The sequence below is a fragment of the Blastomyces gilchristii genome, assembly GCF_000003855.2.
Source record: "Blastomyces gilchristii SLH14081 genomic scaffold supercont1.3, whole genome shotgun sequence".
Lineage (NCBI taxonomy): Eukaryota > Fungi > Ascomycota > Eurotiomycetes > Onygenales > Ajellomycetaceae > Blastomyces > Blastomyces gilchristii.
This window is the reverse complement of record NW_003101680.1, coordinates 1,308,823-1,328,719: the sequence shown is the minus strand read 5'-3', so window position 1 is coordinate 1,328,719 and position 19,897 is coordinate 1,308,823. Positions and strand designations below refer to the sequence as shown.

General features: G+C 46.6%; 5 protein-coding genes across 8 annotated transcripts; 2 read left to right on the top strand and 3 right to left on the bottom strand.

Annotated features, from left to right (window-relative positions):
* Nucleotides 1–2,388: 2,388 nt before the first annotated feature.
* Nucleotides 2,389–8,072, bottom strand: BDBG_01956 (uncharacterized protein). The gene is made up of 3 exons (XM_002627239.2): nucleotides 5,272–8,072; nucleotides 5,088–5,145; nucleotides 2,389–5,033 (listed from the first exon to the last, which is right to left on the bottom strand). The coding sequence occupies exons 1-3, from the start codon at nucleotides 6,295–6,297 to the stop codon at nucleotides 2,998–3,000; spliced, it is 3,120 nt and encodes a 1,039-aa protein (XP_002627285.2). The 5' UTR covers nucleotides 6,298–8,072; the 3' UTR covers nucleotides 2,389–2,997.
* A 632-nt stretch (nucleotides 8,073–8,704) lies between these two features.
* On the top strand, nucleotides 8,705–13,245 carry BDBG_01954 (glycine-rich RNA-binding protein). Its single transcript, XM_002627237.2, has 7 exons — nucleotides 8,705–8,958; nucleotides 9,503–9,590; nucleotides 9,672–9,744; nucleotides 9,843–9,949; nucleotides 10,044–10,183; nucleotides 10,256–10,297; nucleotides 10,394–13,245. The coding sequence occupies exons 2-7, from the start codon at nucleotides 9,571–9,573 to the stop codon at nucleotides 10,441–10,443; spliced, it is 432 nt and encodes a 143-aa protein (XP_002627283.1). The 5' UTR covers nucleotides 8,705–8,958; nucleotides 9,503–9,570; the 3' UTR covers nucleotides 10,444–13,245.
* Nucleotides 11,388–13,844, bottom strand: BDBG_01953 (cation transporter ChaC). Its single transcript, XM_002627236.2, has 6 exons — nucleotides 13,590–13,844; nucleotides 13,409–13,440; nucleotides 13,142–13,191; nucleotides 13,000–13,004; nucleotides 12,762–12,846; nucleotides 11,388–12,667 (listed from the first exon to the last, which is right to left on the bottom strand). Exons 1-6 carry the CDS (start codon nucleotides 13,667–13,669, stop codon nucleotides 12,044–12,046), a joined length of 876 nt encoding a protein of 291 aa, XP_002627282.2. The 5' UTR covers nucleotides 13,670–13,844; the 3' UTR covers nucleotides 11,388–12,043.
* Nucleotides 13,845–13,937: 93 nt separating this feature from the next.
* BDBG_01952 (EF hand domain-containing protein) lies at nucleotides 13,938–17,556 on the top strand. 4 transcript variants are annotated; one of them, XM_002627235.2, is made up of 5 exons: nucleotides 13,938–14,711; nucleotides 14,792–14,810; nucleotides 14,921–15,839; nucleotides 15,937–16,739; nucleotides 16,984–17,556. In XM_002627235.2, the coding sequence occupies exons 1-4, from the start codon at nucleotides 14,671–14,673 to the stop codon at nucleotides 15,957–15,959; spliced, it is 1,002 nt and encodes a 333-aa protein (XP_002627281.2). In that variant the 5' UTR covers nucleotides 13,938–14,670; the 3' UTR covers nucleotides 15,960–16,739; nucleotides 16,984–17,556. The 4 variants fall into 4 exon arrangements, with proteins under 4 accessions (XP_002627281.2, XP_031576786.1, XP_031576788.1 ...); XM_031720563.1 differs by having other exon boundaries at nucleotides 14,792–14,843; XM_031720565.1 differs by lacking the exon at nucleotides 16,984–17,556 and adding an exon at nucleotides 16,956–16,983 and having other exon boundaries at nucleotides 13,991–14,711; nucleotides 14,792–15,839.
* BDBG_01951 (MFS drug transporter) lies at nucleotides 16,207–19,814 on the bottom strand. The gene is made up of 5 exons (XM_031720562.1): nucleotides 18,784–19,814; nucleotides 18,621–18,650; nucleotides 18,254–18,564; nucleotides 17,986–18,107; nucleotides 16,207–17,925 (listed from the first exon to the last, which is right to left on the bottom strand). Exons 1-5 carry the CDS (start codon nucleotides 19,081–19,083, stop codon nucleotides 16,772–16,774), a joined length of 1,917 nt encoding a protein of 638 aa, XP_031576785.1. The 5' UTR covers nucleotides 19,084–19,814; the 3' UTR covers nucleotides 16,207–16,771.
* Between the last annotated feature and the right edge of the window lie 83 nt (nucleotides 19,815–19,897).

The window sequence follows — 19,897 nt, the reverse complement described above, 5'->3', positions numbered from 1 at the left end:
TCTCTTAAAAGTATTTCATAATTCCATATAAATCGCTCATCGCGGCTTTTCCAGCAAATACCACCGAGGATATTATTATTTTGTTTTTGTTGCCTGGTCCATCTAAGACTTGCATAACAACGCTTAGTGCATGCTTCAAGGGGAATCTATCGGACTGGACCACCCATGGTTCCTTGCGGCGTGATCTCTTGGGTTCAGCTCTGCTGCAAGAGGGCTCGTTGGGCCATTGACTGATGTTTAGATGTTTCCCTAGCTTTCCCTTATCGAGCTGAAGGGGTCCAGCCCACCTTCGAACATTCGAGTTGTAAGCATGTATTGAGTAGGTAGAGCAATGCTCTCGAGAGAGGATCTAACCACCCCATCAATAGGTAAAGTATAACTGGACTAGATTTTGATGGACCAAATTGGCCGTTGTTACCTGTATCCTCCTGGGAGACAAGATGCCATTAGCTTGCGCGCTTTTGATCTATGAGATGATGGGCTGGCCGCCCGTGTACATTTAAACGCCTCTGGAGCTCACCGTTCTCGGTGTAATTCCCCGCCATGTCTCTTTATTCACTAGACTTGACTTCAAGGTCGTTATCCGTAGATTTTTCGATAGGTATTATACTTTAGACATTAAGTGTTCATTTGTGAGCCCAGATAGTGCTAGGGTAACCTGGTTATACAGCTAGCCCAAACATGCTCGGTATACCCAGAAGATATCAAGAAGCGAAGCGGCCAGTGCTAAGCCTTCAAATGATCCATGGTTCCTATGTCGAGCAGCCTCACCTGTGAAAAGAGGGCATGCGGTGTCAGTGTGATTCCCAGTCATATCATACTGCAAATATCCAGGCATATTTTTTGGTATATATACTCCGTATTGTTGATTCAAGATTAGCTTTAAGGTTGCTCGCGTTGTGGGTCTGTCCGTTGCTCGGATCCACATGGGGACGGCACGTGACATAACTTTAGTTACTCCCTCCAAATTATCTCAGCGGGCTCAGACCTCTGGCTCGGTTTGAATGGGTTGCAGCATTATTATTAACTAATCCGGCATGACACTAACCTACTTTTGATACAAGTCATGTGCTCAGAGCAATCCTCGCCAGAGGGTCTGAGAAGAAATGGTTCCATCTTCAATGGAGATTCCTGAGATTTACAAGGATTTTTCAGATTCTTTAACTTTGACTTTCTATTACTATATATCCACATATCTTTGAGATTTGAAAATCACCTTAGCTTATAGCTAAAGAGAAGAAGAATAGAAATATTTCTTTAATATTTCAAAAAAATCTATATTTAAGATAGATGTATACTCTTGAAAATGATCATATTTTTTGATCTCAGAATTTCTAAGAGCTTTTTTTTGTATGAGGAATTGAATCAAAATTCCTGTGTTCAAAAACACACTAGTCAACTTTGAGGTGATACTTCTATCCTAAGAACTTGAGATATGAATATAAAAATCAGATACATCGTGAGAACATTGTTATTCTAAGATTCCAAGATGATACAGAAATGATGAATCTATGAAGTTGAGTTGGAATTCTCTTTCATACTCAGGGTACTGAGCAAATCCTTTCTGTGTTACTAACAATCAGGAACTGTTTCTTCTCAGACACTTTGCAAGATATCATCACTCACATGATCTGATTTTACTATTTGGGTTAGCTTATTGCTTATTTGAGATTAGCTCATGACATAATCATCAATCCAGTGTTAAAACAGCAATGGATATCTGGAGAAGCGTCTGAGCTTGCTGAGATAACCTCCAAAACTGAACAAGCAGATCTCGGGACCCATCCATGGATCTCAAAAAGGGGGAAACAAGAAGAATCCATGGGTGGTTTAGCATATAAATTTCCATCCTACGTATACATACGGTCGCTGCGCACTAGATAATTCAATCTGCACTCAAGAATCATCGTATATGTTCTGTACAACAACAGCATGCTGCCTCACCCCCCCTTAAGACAAAACTTCGATTAACGCCTGCTCCTCCCCCACCCGTCGCGCATCAACCTGTTCCTATCTGCGTCTTTGCAGCATTGCGTTGTTTCAAGAGCTTCCTTTCCTCAACAGCCAACAACATAAAAACACAAATACAAATAAATTAAAACAAAACACAAGCCACGGAAAAGCGGGAAGTTGAGAGAGAGAATACGAAACCCATTCGTTTAATTGCCCATTCCGGCTAACCACTCCGGCCACTTCCCACACATATAACTATGCAGATTAATTTGGATGCCAAATTCTTGCCGTTGGTTCTCTCCCATCTGTCTTCTTGACGAGATTGATTTGCTCTCCAGTTTCCGCAAACCGCTGACTATCAATGCCCCACTGCAGTAATATAGGGCAATCAATATAGTGCGTGCGTCTCATTGAAAACTAGTGCTACGGATTCCCCCCCCCCTCCAACCCACTATCGTCCAATGAAGAATGAAGACATATTGGGCCGGATCTCTTACTCAGGCTTGACGTGATAGATGCAACCTACTCTGCTAAATGAAGCGAGGAACAATAAACTGCTGACGTGCGTTGCAAAGGATCTGTCTACCTTCGCCGTAAACTTCCCATTTAGATTGAGGCACTCGGTGGCTAATGTCGCCAAATGACTGAATTTCCTAGGAGCCTAGAGATACTGGAGACGAATCTTCCCAGCAGCAAAGATTCACAAAATTACAAGAGCAGCGTTTGCAAAGTTTATTCGTGTATACTAAATGGAATTTGCTAATTACCATCGATATAATATCCACTGGAGCAACAAGCGACGACTGTGCTAGCAGAATACCTCTAGACTCATGGGTATGTTCGGGGCGGGCAGACATCTCCCTTTATGAAGTTTTAGAAAAAGAGGAGAGGAGTTGTAAAAGTGATACTTCGGATAATTGAATAAGGGTAGAAACAACCTGGAGTAAAGAAGGAACCAAGCTCGTCATACAATAGAACACAATGATTTACGTCCCCAAGGCACCTCTGAAGGTAGCCCAAGAGGCGAGAAAGATCAAGAAGTATTCAATGAAGCTTATTGGGATATGAAAAGGGGAGAGAACTCGGTGGGAGAGGGGCTGAGCAAAATTCAGATGATTTAGGAAATAAATCCCGATGAACAAAATCCGGGTGCAAATTCAAAATTGGTTGTGTATTTTGGGCTGCGCTTGATGCAGTCCAAGGCATGGTTTGCTTATTGTACCAAGACGTGGTTGAAGGAACGGTCCTGCTAGATCTGGACGCAGTTGATGTACGTCCTACAGTCGGAGAACCGGCTGTAGCATGGAGCAAGTCGGGCTCCCGATGACGGTGTTGAATATTAATCGGGTCAAACCGAAGATAATGTTCAATAAGTTTTGCTGGGTGACTTTCGGATACCCAGCCGGTATCGCAGCTTTGGATATTAGAGAGCCCGCTTCGTAGACTTAATGCCGGTGTTGTAGGTCGATCACCGCGATTAACGCAGGGCGAATGGTTAGTAGACAAGTGTTGGCTATTAGCTTGTTCGGTATACCGGGTCACACTGTAAGAAGGTCCTTCTGCATTTACTGTCAATGGATTTGCTGAAACCATTGGCCCAATATAGCAGAGTGGCCGAGTTGCATATGGTCCTTGTGAGACAAGGCGGTTTCGGATGCTTTCAGCTCGCATGGGGCTGGGACACTGAGCACTGCTGACCATGGAACCTGCCGCGTCTACTAAACCGTGGAGACTATCGTTTGTAGATGGTTCAATTTCTGGTTTGTATGGTTGGCCCGGTTTTGTTGCATTCTGTAGACATACGGGCTGTGGTTTTCCTGTATTGACTTCTAAGTGCCACGCCTGATTGCTCTCAGAACCATAGTTATTGGATGGGTGGATATTACTGAGGCCAATGCTGACGGAAGGGCCCATTACAGAAATGTCGTCGTTCATATTTTGGCCAAATTGACATTGGGAAGGATTCGCCATACTTTTTGCCGTTAGCTCGTGAGTTGAATCGAGAACCGGTACTGACAATTGGACGGATCCAAAAGTTCCCTCTTGCTGAGACACGCGCTCATTGTCTCCTGGCAGGGCTTGAACATGAGGTTGGCTAATGGTGATAGCGTCTGAAGTTAATATGTGTGAAGCCGGAAAAGTGGGATTGCATTCATTAGCACTCGGCTGGTATTGGCTGAGGTCAGAGCTTGAAGCTGTATTTCGATGGGCTTTCGGAGAACCCTTTATCCCAGGAGAAGAGGGTCGCCTTTGGAAAGTATTAGATGTGGGATGGGTGGCTAAAGACCCACTGGGATGAAGACCTGGAGCTGAACTTGCTGGTCCGTTGGCAGAGCCAGCACCTTGCGCTTCTTCGAATGCATCATTGAAATCCGTGTTTTCCGAATCAGAGTCAAACAGAGTGCAGATTTCAGCTAAGACCTGATTTTCACCTCTTATCACTTTTTCTATCGCTCGCTTCGTCTGCTGGAGCGAAAACCCTGACACCAGCTTGGCAATCGGGTAGTCTTTTTTGACTTCTGCGTCGATTCGAACCCTGTCTTCATGGCTCACCATCTGGGCTGCATGTTGCACTGCCTTTCTACATTGGTCAAGCATGGCAATATTGCGCGCGGTTTTCGTCGCCACCAACATCGCACGTCTGCTATCAAGCATTCGAGATACATCTTGAGGCAGCCAATGTCTCGGCGGGTTGGCTTGCCTTAGGAGAGGGTTAGAGGTAGGTCTAGAGGGGTTCAGACTGGCCTCACTAAGAAGCCTTGCACCTGCTTTTGGCAGGACGGAACCTGCGACGAATGGGGCTGGGGGTTCAGTGCCGGCTGAGCCGTTCGCAACAACCTCTGGATGTAATGGGAGAGAATTATGTTGACGTGTCAAAGCCTGGGGAGCGCTTCGCTCAGTCGAATAGCATTCCTGGATTAAGGGTTCTGCTGTTTGTTTTGAAAAATATCGAGATATTCGCCCTTGGTCCTCGTCTTTCTTTACCCGCTTCGCACAGTTGGGTCTGGTTGGGTCCTTTTCACTTGGACGCTTACCAACATTGGTAAGGAATCCCATCTCTGAAAAGCTGAGGTCAGGTACTAGATTTTGTTATGGTTAGCATAGGATGGGTTAGTTACAAGAGATACCCGTACTTCCTCTATGGCCTCCTCGCGCTCTACTAAGAAATCCCACTCCATGATTCACTGGTAACTAAGAGCTGAATATTAGCAAGAAAAAATTGAAAAAATGAGAAAATGAAAATGAAATGAAATGAAAATAGATTAAATGAACAGAGAAAGGAAGAAAGTACACATGTCAAGAGATAGGACTACTCACGCTGAGGCGGTCTTGAGTAATGTTTGGTGCTCTAAACTTATGTTCGAGCCTATTTTCCTTCCTCCGCTTCCTCACTTTATGAACTTTTTCCTTTTCATTATCTGCAGAACTACCCAAAGATACAGAGGGTCTATGGGTTACAGCAGTCACGGATGCTGCTTTGCCAGCAGTGGACGTTCCAGGGGGTTGGCTAGCCCCAGTAGAAGTCGGTAGGAAAGAAGGATATCTTGTACTCTTGGATAAATTCTCAACGACATTATCAATTTGTGATGACTTCCGGGCTTTAGTCCCAGAGCCTGAGGGTGTTGCCGAGGGGTGTGTATCCTTGAGTACATACCGATCCGGTCGAGTTTTGTATCTCGGGCGACGGTCATAGGAACCTCTGGATATGACATTTGACAGCAGCGGATTAGAATTTTTCAAATCATGGTTAGGAGTAACGTGAGTCTGTGAAGTATTGCCCTGTAGACCGGCCTTTTTTTCTGTGGCACCTGTACGAGGTTTGCCATCGTCATGAACTCTTGCGTGTGCATCGGACATGGTGCCATTCCAGGTTTGCATTCCTGGAATAGAATCTGAGACTTCTCTGTTATCGTTCATTGTCGCTATGAGATGTCGGTCGCCTGAAAGGGGCAAAGACCCGTTATGGTCTATCTGAGGAGCGTGGCTAATTTTGACTATGGGTTCTGTACCATGACCTCGTTCATTTCCCTTGCTGCGCGTCTCGCATAGCTCGTCGATTCGATTCGTGTCTAAAGGGTCCATCCGTCGCGTGAAAGAAGACTTTGGACGACCGGGGGAACCGTGTCTCGAGTCAACCTTTGAAAGCCAGTGGTAAATTACGTCATCCATCTTCGAAGTAACATCCATCTTCCCACAAATGGGCGCATGGAATAGACCGGAATAGGGCTGGCTCGGGTCTGAGACGAAGAGGAGAGCAGCGTCACAAAAAGAAAGGTAGAAGAGAAGATGCTTCGTAGAGGTAAATAGAATAGTTCTTCTTATTTGTCTGGACACCAAGAGCATGTTTTGCGTAGTCCAACCGCACCTTCCTCAAGTCGTAAGATGGCAAGTGCGCCCCTCCGTCGTAAGTGCCATGGTGCAATATGCCTACGAGCCTGCCAGACGCCAGTGAGATGGAAGGCACCATCTTCACCCTCTGTTTCCTTTCATCTGGACGACATTCTGGGTTATTTTCTCGTCCTTAGTTTCACCAAGAGTCAACCAAACGGGTAGCAAACAAAACTGGGGGTGTCTCGAGAAACCCCCATAGCTTAAAAGGTGGAAGAGATAGACGCTCCAACAACAAATAACCCATCTCATTGCAACTGGGGAGCTGAAGGGTCGACGTCAACATAGGACACTCTGCGGTAATTGTATCTCCAAACCCCCTATCAAGCGTCACAGGCATTGCAAAGTGGGTTTCCAAGAGAGGAAGTTGGTCAAGTCTATCAAAAGGAATGTTGCCATTGTTGAAACGGCGACAATATCGAGGTATATATTGCATGTACTGATACAATATTTTTTCGTTCTTCCCCTAGGAAACCGAAGCGAAGATTGGGACGCAGTCCATATGGATGATAAAAGTTAATCTCCCATGCATATTTTAAAATCCCTTACTCCATCCATTGGCCAGATCATCGTGCAGCTCAGATCCAGATATCCTGGTTTCGGGTATTCTTAACCGCCACCAACTATGTTTCTCGAGCTTTTTCGGGTGGGAACTGCGCTGAAAGTGTCCCGGGATCTAGTCCCTTTGGAGGAAAAGTTGAGCTGCTCAAAAGCTGCATCTCCGATATGCGAAACGAACGAGCCCGGAATCGGCTTTGGGATTGGGTGAAAACGCAACCTTGCGGGTGAATAAGGACAAGACCCTAGGCTCAAATAAGAAATGGTACATGTATGTACTACATGCTGCATGTGCGAAGGAGCATCCCAAGAGGAAAATTCTACGACGAATAACAGACTTGAAGGAAGCGAGGAACTGCAGCCAATGCTTTTGTGACTGAGACCACCCGAATCAGCGCAAAATTCTTAAATCAATGGACGTAGTGAAGTGGGCGGATCCCCTTCCATCGGAGCCTGCCTGTTCTTGGAGAAAGTAGTCGGCGTGCGTTTAGGTGTGTTCCGACGATTATTAATAAAACTAAAACTTCGACCTTTAGAACAAAAGCTATGGTTCTATCGATGATGATGATGGTCGATGTCTCTGCTTCCAAGGAGGAGGGGCGAGAAAAATGGCGATTTGCTTGAAACGACAACAGGAGGGGCGTGGCATGGCTGAGGCCTAACTGCAACCTGCAGCGAAATCACGCGCCTAGACCTATTTCGCTGCGTAGCCGATGACTGGTTGGAGCTGGCAAGTTTGTGACCGGGTTCTTGGGGAGTAACTACTAGTTACTGTGTAAACTCAGTCCAGTCAATCCGTGGAGCCGGCAAGTGTCCAACCCATGGGTCTGGCTGTCCTCTCTGACCCATCAAGAGGGGCCACACGGCGACGCTGCCCCTCTTCTTGCAGACCCTGTCCCTGGCCAAACGGGGGTCTTTGTACTACCAGAGTCCAAGAATTCGAGGTTTCCGCGAGCTTGCTTGGTTGCGAGCACGCCTTCGACCATAGATGGAATTGGTCTTGCATCACGCTAACTTTTTTTGAACTCCCCGCTTCTAGGCTTCTCTTGAATACATGATGCAGCTTCTGATGAAACGACGGGAACCAGAAAGCCCGGCCCAACAATATGCATAGGCAGCCCCATTTTAGTGCCTTGGTAGTGGCCAGTGCTGCGAATGGACACCTTTATAACCTCGACTGTCCAAGCTATGTACGGAGTAACTACAGTACGTACTGTACAAACCTCCAGGGGTTGGCCTTATGCTGCCGGAGAGAAAGCTGAGGCGAGATACTGCTCGAGACACCAACTGCTGACTCGCTTTGGCCTCCCTCTTGGATGGTCAGATAGATAATAATGGGTCTGCATCTCAGCGAGTCTTTTAATTCTGGAATGGCACGGACAGTCGGTGCTTCCTCTGCTGCTGGGCGTGTATTATTGATTTTGCTCGTGTTCTCTCGGAGAAAGGAAGAACGTTTAAGGAGAGCTCAGACTGGATTTTCGCTTGTGTTGGTGCGCATCGCACAGACAACTAGCGGCTGGAGGAATAATAACTAACCATAATGGCACAATAATAATAATAATAATAATAATCTCTCATAATAATGCGAATACGTACGTCAGGGAGAAAGTGGCCAGAAGCGGGTTTGGGTGAGTTGGAAGTGTTGAAGTTGTTGTTGGACTCATCAGTGTCATCACCACTTACTTCCCTTCCCTTCCCCTCCATTCCCTCCATTCCCTCGTTGCTGACTTGACGGGTTGAGCCTCCTTCCCCTTCCTTCCTCCCTCCCTCCATCCTTTCTCTTCTTCTTCTTCTTCTTCTTCTTTTCATCCTCCATCCTCCATCCTCCATCCTCCATCCTCATCAAACCCTCCCCCTCCCTCCCGTCGTCCTTTCACTTCATCTCTTCCCCCCTTGGGCCTTCGCAGCAAGCCCTGAAGTTCGCAGACCCTTCTTGTCTCGTTTATCTCGTTCTATTTCACACTCAGTCCCCCACCACCCCCATCCATCCTATCTCCCTCCTACCGCGGTCTCGACTCTCCGTCGTGATCTGATCGACTTCTTAGTCCAAGCCAAAACGTTGGAATTCTCTATTTCCTTTAACTCTCTATCTTTCTTTGCTTTTTCGTTTTGTCGTTCTTCTCCAATGTAGTAGAGTAGCCCATCCTGCTATCGTCCTTGTTTAATGTGTGTCTACTCTTCTACTCTACCAACCATGCTCTTGCCGCTACTCTTCGTATAGCTATACTGTGTTGTCTGATTTCCTTCAATCTCCGCAGTCGTTGACTTAAGTAATTTTCATTATCCTCTGCTGTTGTGAGCTCCTCACCCATGAATCCCGTCTGTAACCCTACCTACCAATAACGAAGACATCGGGGGGCGCTATTCATCCCTGCTCTTTTTTTTCCTTTTCCTTTTCCTTTTCCTTTTTCTTTTTCTTTTTCTTTTTCTTTTTCTTTTCCTTTTCCTTTTCCTTTTTGATTTTTGATTTTTTTTTTTTTTTTTTTTTTTTTTTTTTTTTTTTTCCCACCATCGCTTAAAATTGTCACTTTGGACGCCTTTGTTCTATTTGTCTTGAATTAGACCGACTGGCTGACCTTGACCATTTTGTGCCGCCCTTTAGAGCCCCATAACCCCAGAAAACTCGGTTCTTCACGAGCACAGCTTTAGCTTTTGCTTTAAAACGCCAGAATGTCGAAGCTTTTTGTTGGGTCCGTTAATATATATATATATATTTTCTCGCTCTCGTTAAACTAGCGAAGATGTAACTAACACAGCATCTGGCAATGCAGTGGCCTTGCATGGCATACAACCGACGAGACCTTGCGCGTAGGGTTTGAGAAGTATGGTACTATTGAGGAAGCGGTTAGTTTATTCCTAAAGAGACAAGATCTCTCTTCCTACTTTCTTTGCGTAATTAATGTCGTCCAAGTCGCTCATTAATTTTTGATTACTCGCTGTAGACTGTTGTCAAGGACCGCGACACAAACCGCAGTCGTGGATTCGGTTTCGTCCGCTTCGCTAGTGACACTGAGGCGGACACCGCGATGAACGCAATGAACAACCAGGAGTACGTTGGAGCCATTCTGGAAACGTCGGGGATATAGTCCCGGCGTTTTAATTTATTCGTTACCGGTGAACATCGTTGAGATTGACCCGACCAGGTTCGATGGCCGTGTCATCCGAGTCGACAAAGCCTCTGACCGTTCTACCCAGCGCAATGACGGCTTCCATGGGCGTGGCCAGTACAACCGCTTCGATGGCGGCGGTGGTGGAGGCGGCTACCGCGGCGGTAGCGGCTATGGTAAATAGTTCTCTCCTTTCGCCTGCGGTTTGTACAATATTTTTGATAAATATCTAACACGAATCAATATAGGCGGAGGTGGAGGATATGGTGATCGCCAAGCTGGCGGAGGCGGTAAGCTAAGCACCTAGATTAGAATCAGTTCACAAATTACTCCTGTTTACATGGTCCTTCTGACCCAATCCACTTGACTGACTTGCCTCCCTACAGGTTGGGATAATCACCAGCAACATACGTATGGCGGCGGCCAGGGCCAGTGAAGTGCTTGGGCCTAGATAATTACGATTAAGCGCACACGGTCGGAGACAGCAATTTTTCCCAAGCTAACGTCAAACCCCTTTTATACCCCGAAGTACCTCTCACGAAGCCCCGATCTCTGCACATCAGTTTCACCAAGGTGTCGACGATACAAAGAACTATGAGAACATGAGACAGCAATCAACGAGCCACGATCAGAACGATTAAAAGAAAATCGGGATATTATGGAACATGTACCCCTCGATTCATTATTCATCTATTTTAATTATATCTTCAGGCTCTTTCATCCCGCTCTATACCATGTAATTGGCATCGAAATGATTTTTTTCCCCTTCCATTTTCTTGTACCCTTTACGCGGCGATACACGACTTCGACCTTCCACATTGCATCCCAACGATTCCCACTTGTGCTGTAGTTTCTATCTAAAAAAAAAAGCCTCCAGACTCATTTTGCAGCTCCTGGTTTGTTATATTTCTGAACCATAATGCCAACTATCAGTCCCTGGCGGTGGACTTCATATTTTTGAGGGTTTAATTGATTCATTTTTTGCTTTTGTCCGTATCGCTATTGCTGTCTCGTGCGTTTTATCAGGTTTCATCCCCTACTCTACTACTATCTCCGCTCCTCAACGACTAGCTAGCTAATCCCTTGCCCTTATTATTTTCTTTTTCTAGCCCAACCGTCTCTAAGAGCACTGTTTCCTCTATTTCTGACCTTAACCACAACCTAACGCGTTCTACGGTTTAACTCTGATCCCTGCTTGACTGATTCTACCCCTGAACACGCATGAATTCCTTGCTGCTTCATCCACGTTGCTAAATTTGTATCGTTTTGTCCTTGTTTATTGCGTAATTTCTCCCCTGCCTTTTTTGTCTAAGAGACGGAACTGAAATCGAAAGTGACGAAATTTGATCAACTGGAGAAAAAAGAAAAATTGAATAGCGAAGGAATGAGATGTGTCTACACTTTATCCTGTTTCCGGTCCTGTTTCTTTCCCTGTTCTATTTTGTCCTCTATTGGATCCTAGCTAGCCTCCTCCTTTTCCTTTTAAATGCTAGTTATGCAAAGCTATGATGTTTTTCTTCGCGGACCGACGGACTGGCAAAAGCTCCCTCCTACCTCCTTTCCTTTGTCCATTTACTACTCTTGCCTTTCTTTTCCTTTTCACGCTTTCCTTTCAAGCTTACATATTTCCATGCCCATCCTACTGTGCGCATAAGGTTTACAGGTATGGTATCACAGGCCACCGATATTCATGGATGTGAGTATAATGTAGTGGAACGTATGAGAGATTGGTGTATGGGAAGCTCTTCCCAGCGATACACCACTTGGGATTTGACAGAGCAGATGACAGAAATGTTCAGACGATCACGGGTAAATTGGGCGGACGGGAAAGGTCAAGAGGTTTGTTCGCGCCATGGTCTATTCGCCCATTGCCACTGCTTATAGTACTTCACCTCACCATACCATACCGCAGCGAACCGCACGACACAAAAAATTCCGGAACATCTAGAAGCTCTAATTCTATAACCAAACCCGCACTCAGTTCTATCCCCATAAAACATGGGCCACAACTCTCAAAACCCCGACCCATTTCCTCCCTATTCCGCCCCCACATCCCCACCCTCAAACTCCTCCATCCGCTCCACCTTCTCTCCCTCCCGCATCTCCGGCCCCGGCAAATGTTCCAGCACAATCTCACTCTTCCTCCGATCCGCCTCACTAATCTCCCTCCCCTCAATAGCCCTCACCCTCCTTGCCAAATCGGCAATATGGCTATCTACAACCCTTCCAACCCCGTCCCCATCCCCATTCCCGTCCAGCCCGCCAGCAAACTCAGGCCCTTCCAACGCTTTCTCCAACAGGTACAAATACTCACGATTCTCCCCGCTCTGCCCGCAGCTCTGGCTGATGACACGCGCGACGTTGGCCGGGTCGCGGTCTGTGGGGTTGCGGAGGAATTGGGCATTTGTGGGCAGGCCGATGTAGACCATGCATGTTATGGGGGAGGTTGGTGAAGTGATGGTGGTGTTATTGTTGTTAGTGGTGGTGGTGGTGGTGGTGGATGATGGTGCTGGGTGGAAAGGGGTGAAGTGGACGGTGTAGCCGTCTATTTCCCTATCGTCTAGGTAGGCGTGGACTTCCTCTGCGTGGGAGGCCGGGATGTGATAGGCTGCGCCCCAGACGGTAGAGGGTTTGGAGTTGTTTGATTGGACATCACGTTGCTGTTGTTGATTGTTAGAAAAAGGGGGGTTCGGTCATATATGGTGGGGGTTTGCTTGTTAGGGGGATGATGGGTCGTTCTTTAGAAGTGCTAACCGGGTCTGATAGTGTTTCCCAGAATGATTGTTCGATTACAGTGACAACCCGCCCGGGTGATTCAGGGGTTCCTCTGTGGTCTCCGCTGTTTGTTTTCATGAAAAATATGAAAGTTAGTGATATTGGCACCCTAGCTTTGGCACGAGTGCGTCATATAAAGGAGCAAAAAGCCCCGGGTATCAGGTATGAAGGCCTTTCTCATCAGGTCCGTTAAACAAAAGTGAATATGTAGCCATACCTCGCCTTCAAATAGTAAAAAAAAGAACACCAAAGAGGAATATCAGCTTCCCGTCTCTCGTCTACATATACCTCATGAAGAGTTCAAATAACACCACGTCGTAGGTAGATCATCCATTTTCTAAATAAATCGAAAGACATACCTGCCAGAACCGTCGAACATAGCCTTCTATGTATCCGAGCAATCTTTGATCTACGTAAACGGTTAGTAGAGGCTTTACTAGATACAATTTTTTATAGTTTAGGGTGTACGGTGTACGGTGAGGATGTTCCCCGCAGTCGAAGTATCGGTATCAAGGATCTGATAACCCATGAGATGAGGCTTTGTAAAAAAAGAGACTCTTGTCCCCAACGGTGGTGTAGATCCCTCTGTGAATCTTCACGGTATATAAAAAGAATATTTAACATACCATAATGTGGCGGTGGCTTCCAGATTAGACTCCTAAAAGATAGCGGTCAAAAAAATCTGCGGTTGGACGAAAGGTAGCCGAAAGGGAGTAATAAAAAAAATAAAAATAAAATAAAATAAAACCACAATCTAGGTATAATAGTCCGACGGCATATATACAAAAGAAAAAAATCTTTACAAACCCATAGCCGAAAACCCATAAATCCCCGTTCGGGAAATGGCTCTTCCAAGAGCTTGGGGCTGGTATTTCAGAATGTGGCATAGGGGAGGATGTTTCTGTTCGTTTGGGCGATACCTTCTCCCGGGGCGGACTCCCTGTAGGAAGATAATAAGGAGGAGACAAATGGAATAAAGATGAGGTTATAATACTGAAATGCTGGGGGGAGGGGGGTGTCTATGGCTCCGTATACATTTAACTACGTTAACTGAGGTTGCAATTAGTTACTGCGTAACGTAACTTAACTAGTTAATTGTCAGCATCGCGCCGCGGGATGTTTGCAAGTTTTGCACTCTTTAACTAGCTCCACTCAGTTTTTTCAACGACCAGCGCTATCATTTAACTATCCATCCCATAGTTACTGCGTACGGAGTAGTTACTCCGTAGTTAGCCAACCAATTCCTCTCCCTCCTCCCCCATCCCATCCCCATGACATATGATTAGCCAGCTGTCTGGGTAACTAACTTAACTAACGACCTCAGTACAAACAAATTGTTTACATCGTATGGCCTAGGAAAGAGGAAGAGGAGGAAGACTGGATCCTTGGCATTGCAGATGGAAGTCTCAGCCACCGCCAATTTAGGGCTTAGTTAGGGCTGAAAGGCTTAGGTAAAAAGGGCTTGGTCGCCTGTTCCGCTGTACGAACCAGACTCCAGACACAATCGCGATGTTTCCCCGCCATGAATGCGACTCTCACCATCCAGATCTCTGGCCCCTTATTAGATTCCTAACAGGAGCCATTCTATATATTAATAGCCCGTGGCATTTTGAAAACAACGAGATTTCAGCCCGCTTCGTATTGTTGCGCTTTATTATTCAACACGGAATCAGCAAACCGGCTTGGCGGTTGGGCTAGCTCAAGACTAGGAGTTCGTCTGACCGATTCACCAACCCAATACATATCATATCGTCATTGTCAGGCTGTACTCTTCTGTTATTAGTATCACGACCATCACCCTGCTGGTAATTTTTTTTTTTTTTTATAAACCACCCGCTCCAACTCCCTGATCTCTGCCTACCATAGACTGCAGCACACATCGCCCACCATGGCATACAAGGGCGCATACAACCCTGATGCACTTCCCGCGTACGTGCTCTAGCTTTCCTCCTCCTCTCCACTATCTTAGAATGGCGACTGGAGACTAACTAGCAGTTATCCGCCTGCAGACATGCGGAGCCAGAGCAGGTACGTTGACAAATGGCTCCTCTCTAGGGAAAGGTTCTCCAATCCCACGTTTGCCAGTGACGGCTTTTGTCCGTTGGATTAACAGTTAGCTCACCTCTCTTTGTTCTTAGGTGGCACAAATGCTAGGCGAAATGTCCGCTCGACCAGATCCAAACCGAGAGCGCCCCCCTATGCCACCGCCAAAAAACGGCCCACCACCTCAGCAGACCCGCATCTCCCCTACCCAAAGACCAGAACCCCATTCACAAATACCCACGCAACATAGCTACGCACGTACAGGCAGCGGTGGCGGTCCCGGAGTCGTTCCGCCTGGAGCAGTACAAGCTACCGCAGGACAGTATGGTGGAAGAGGAGCCCCTATTTCCAGTACCAGCGGTCGTCTCTATTCCCCGCCCCCTCGAAACTACGGCTTTGGGCCTCCTCCTGCGCACCCGGCCCAGAACCGGCCCACCCCAACATGCGGCCCGCCACGAAGCCCTCAACCTTCGGGGCCTGGCTTACCACAATCTGACGACCCCAAGGAACTCTTCCCTCTCTTCCGCGCCGCCAATGCGTCCAACTCAGGCGCCCTATCTGAAACAGAACTGGGGTCCGCCCTAGTAAATGCAGACTATACCTCCTTCGACGCGTACACGGTAAAAATGATGATCCGTATGTTCGACAAGGACGGGTCTGGCAGCGTAGGGTTCGACGAGTTCGTTGCCCTGTGGCGGTTCCTGGCCGCCTGGCGGGAGCTCTTTGAGCGCTTCGATGAGGATCGTAGCGGCCGGATTAGCCTGGCGGAGTTTAGCAAGGCGCTGATCGCGTTTGGGTATACGCTTAGTCCGCCGTTTGTGGGGATGATATTTTCGATATTTGAGAATAGGGCGAGGAACAAGGGGACGCCCATACCCGGGCAGAAGGACGGGATGAGCTTTGATCTATTTGTGCAAGCGTGCATCACGCTCAAACGTATGACGGATGTGTTTAAGAGGTATGATGATGATAGGGATGGATATATTACACTGGGTTTTGAGGAGTTTTTAACTGGTTAGTGCTTCATTTTTCATTTTTCCCGTGTGCGATTGCCATTAAACTTCCTCCGTGTATTTTACTGAACTCTAACATGTCCTTTGCGACGATGTAGAATGTTTACGCCTTCGCGAATGAGACGTCAGAGATGACCTATTACATAGGCTAAGTGCACAACCGTTTTCTACATCCCTAATAACTGTAATAACTAGATATTTGGTCCGGTTCTTTTCGCGACGCAATTTATCTGCCTTTCTTTTTTTTTTTCTCTTTCCTTTCTCTTCTCTTCTTTTTCTTTTTCTTTTTCTATTCTTTTTTTTCGGATTATCCATTTTGGGCTCCTTTCATATACCATACCAATGATTGAATGAAATTTCCTACCTTAGATCAGGGGTATAAAGGGAAAGGGCCCGATAGAGACAGAGGATATCAGGTAAAACACGTGCTTAACCTTGACTAAAATGTTAATTTTAGAGTATTGCCTCCTGAGTAGTCAATAACGATGCCATGGCTGAAGTCTGGACTCTGGTAGTGAAGAGAGCAAAAAACAATTTCAATCAGCTTGAGGCATAAATATGAGGCTCTTTGCTGCATCCCCGCTCCCTGAGGCTCCGGAACAGTGAGATTGCCCGAATCCGGGACCAAAATGGACGTTGGCATCAGCACGACAAAGAACAGAAATAGAAATTGTCACTTCTGACAAACATCATCCTATGATTCAATGAGAGCAGTTTTGTGTTGATATCGTTGTCTTTTCTTCAATTATCTATATAGTTACTAAAACTATATAGGTGAAGGCCAGATAAAAGCACAGAGCTCTATGTTCAAATTATACTTTTGGACAGGGACATACATACAAAAATGCAGGACGGGGTATACTATATACAACAAGACAGTAAAATCAAATGAACAAGAAAGGTAGGGGATTCCACACTAAAAAATATCACAATCTAAACAGGCTCTTTCATTGCGCCGTCCCCGTTCCCGTTCCCATTCGCGGCCTTGTCTTGCAGCTTCTTCTCCTTTCTCTCACGTTTCGCAGTGATACGGGCCTGTCTGGCAAGCTCCTGCGCTTCTAGCCCCGTCTTGGTAATTTCGTGATCCCGACTAAGTTCCTTCTTCCGGATGAAAAAGCTGAATACGCAGCCGACTGCACCAATAGCAGTATAGAAAATCCATACACGGCTAAATGCGACGTTATATATATCCAACACGGTATCTCGCTGCGCCTGCGTTAATGCCGCTAGACTCTCCGCTCGTGGACCGGCGAAATTTCCAAGAAATGACTCCGCGAGCTCTGGGCCGAGTGCAGCCAGTAGCTTTGAGGCGGATTGTTTGAGGACGTTCTGATAAACCACTCCACCCAGCACAACAGAGGAGGCAGTCGAGAGCTGTCTGATAAATGAATGCGTTGAAGTCGCGGTTGATACTTCCGATTGGGGGACTCGCGATTGCAGAGCTAGCAAGGGAGCTTGGAAATTCGGACCAGTTCCAATTCCGGCAATGGTTTGGTATATAATCAGCCTTGGAAACGATGTGTATGGTTTAAAATCGATGTATAATCCAGTACCCAGCGTCATGACGAGCATACCCAATCTGATATATTCGACATATGTGCCCGTCTTGCGGATGATGAAGCCGATGATAAAGGAAACGACGGATAGAGAGACTGCCTGAGGCAGAATATAGACACCACTCATGATGGGGGACGTGCCGAGGACCGTTTGGAAGTATAGTGGGAGGAAAAACGCGCCGGCGATGAAGTTCGACGCGTGCGACCAGTTTACTAATAGGGTGAAGACATTACTCGAGTCTGCGAACAGGGACATTGGCAGGATGGGGTACTTGGCCACTTTGCGTTCGATGATGACAAAAATTCCCAGGGTGATGGCGCCGAAAACTATGAGGCAAATCACCGTTGCGGAATTCCAGGGGTTAGCTACCCCGCCGAATTCGAGGCCGAGGAGGAACATTAGTGTTCCACCGATAACGACTATGGTGCCCAGCCAGTCAATTGTGCGCAGACCGGCGATTAGAGGGGTTTTGGGCGTTTCGATTTTGAGCCATATGATGAGGGTTGCAAGGGCCACGCCGCCGAATGGGACTGTCGAGGGAAATAATGTTAAGTACTCGAAAGGTTACAAATGTGGATTGGGTTACTGACGGTTGATATAGAAACACCATCTCCATGTCACCTTCTCAGTAAATATGCCTCCCACAACGGGACCCAGGGAGCCTGCGATAGCCCACGTCATGCCGAACATGGCATAATATATTGGACGATCTCTATCAATTTCACAGATTTGCAGTTCAGCAAACGGCTTATTTCATTTTTTTTAGAACAACGAAGCATTGAAATGGGGTTGAATATAACTAGGAGAAAAATCGAAGGATTGAAAATCATCAATTGAAATGTTTGCACACCTACACACCTTTGACTAAACAAATCACCCACGCAAATCTGTCCGAGCAGAACCAGACCGCCGCCGCCGACTCCTTGAATGGTTCTTCCCGCAATCAGTGTTGCTGTATTCGGCGCTAGAGCGCACATCAGACTCGAAAGCAGAAATAGAACGTTTGCGAAGACAATGATAGGCTTGCGGCCCCATATGTCACTCAGTTTCCCCCAGAGAGGAATGACTGCGGCATTCCCCAGGAGGTAGGATGAGGCCATCCATGAATAGCCGCTTTCAGATGCGTTGAACTGGCTGGCGATTGTGGGGAGCGCGGTGGCTATAATTGACTATTGTAGAGTTAATATCTACACGCGCGGAAAAGGGGGGAAAGATGATGGCTCACCATGTCAAGAGCTGCGAGAAATAGAGCGATCTAGTTTTATATATGCGAAATATGCGTTAGCTCTCCGAAATCTTATATCCGCCATTTTCCACTTCTTATCAGAGATAGAAAATGAAACTGGCCTCTGAGGGAATTTCGGGGAGGCTTGTTTAAATCCACTCACACATAGCGCAAACATGACCACAAATATCTGCTTCTTGGTCATTTTCTCACTCTGCGGCGGACGATCATCGGCCGTAGCAGCTGTCGTTGAATCATTTTCCTCTGTTCTCGGACTTGCTTGGCTATCTGATTCAAATTCGTCCTGCTCCTGGTTACCACTCTCTGTCCCACTTCCCTTTGTGTTGAGAATTCCCATTCCAGCAGGCTTTCCGCAATCAAAATCTTTTTCCATGATCGGGCTATGGCCTGCCTGTATCGTGGAAGAACAATCGTGTGTGTGATCTTCGTCGGGAACGCCCATGTTTTTCGCACTGGATGCAAAGAGATCTTTCAAGACTCCGTCTGCAACAACAACTCATATACAGCAATCAACTAGCGTAAAGAGATTTTTTGAATTAACTAGTAATTATAATGTGGATAGTGGATATGCTAATGTCAACGGCGAACGAACAGGAAATGCAAGAACTGAAAAAGCAGTCCCAAAAAAGCGTTTCACGGTCTCTCGGTTCCAAATTTGGAAACAGTTATATAGGGCGGAAAGATTGTCCTATATCACAAACGCCCCCTGCACAGGATAAGCAAGACCAGAGCGACATACCACGAAAAGGCAGGAAAATCGAAGACAGAAAAAGAAAATTCAGAACCCCATTCCACAGGAGCTTGGGTGCGCCGAAGAATATGAGTAAATGTGTTGGGTGAACGGCAAAAAGGGCGGCAAAAGACGGGGGACCGACCCCAGTTCCCAGCCCTCGGCAGCCAACTTGGAAATTCTAGATGTCCTTGCTTATTGATCGAATCCACTCGGCAACTCGGTTTTCCGACTTTGCCCCATCGTAAATACGAAAACTATTTGGTGGGAGCTAACCTAAAGCGATTCCCTAACGCCCGAGTCGAGGATAGGGCCGGTTTAACGTCATGGCCGGACATTATTGTTTGTTTACCTGTTTCCAGCTGCGTGGTTAGAGAAGGGAAAGTAGATGTCATAAAAGCTTAGCCTGGCTAGCTTTCTGGGTACGATCAATTTTTGATAACTAGTGGCTACAATCCGGGCTAAAGAAGTTAAACAACCCTCTACAATAAATATTAAGTGTATCTGCTCACAAATTGGCGATGGC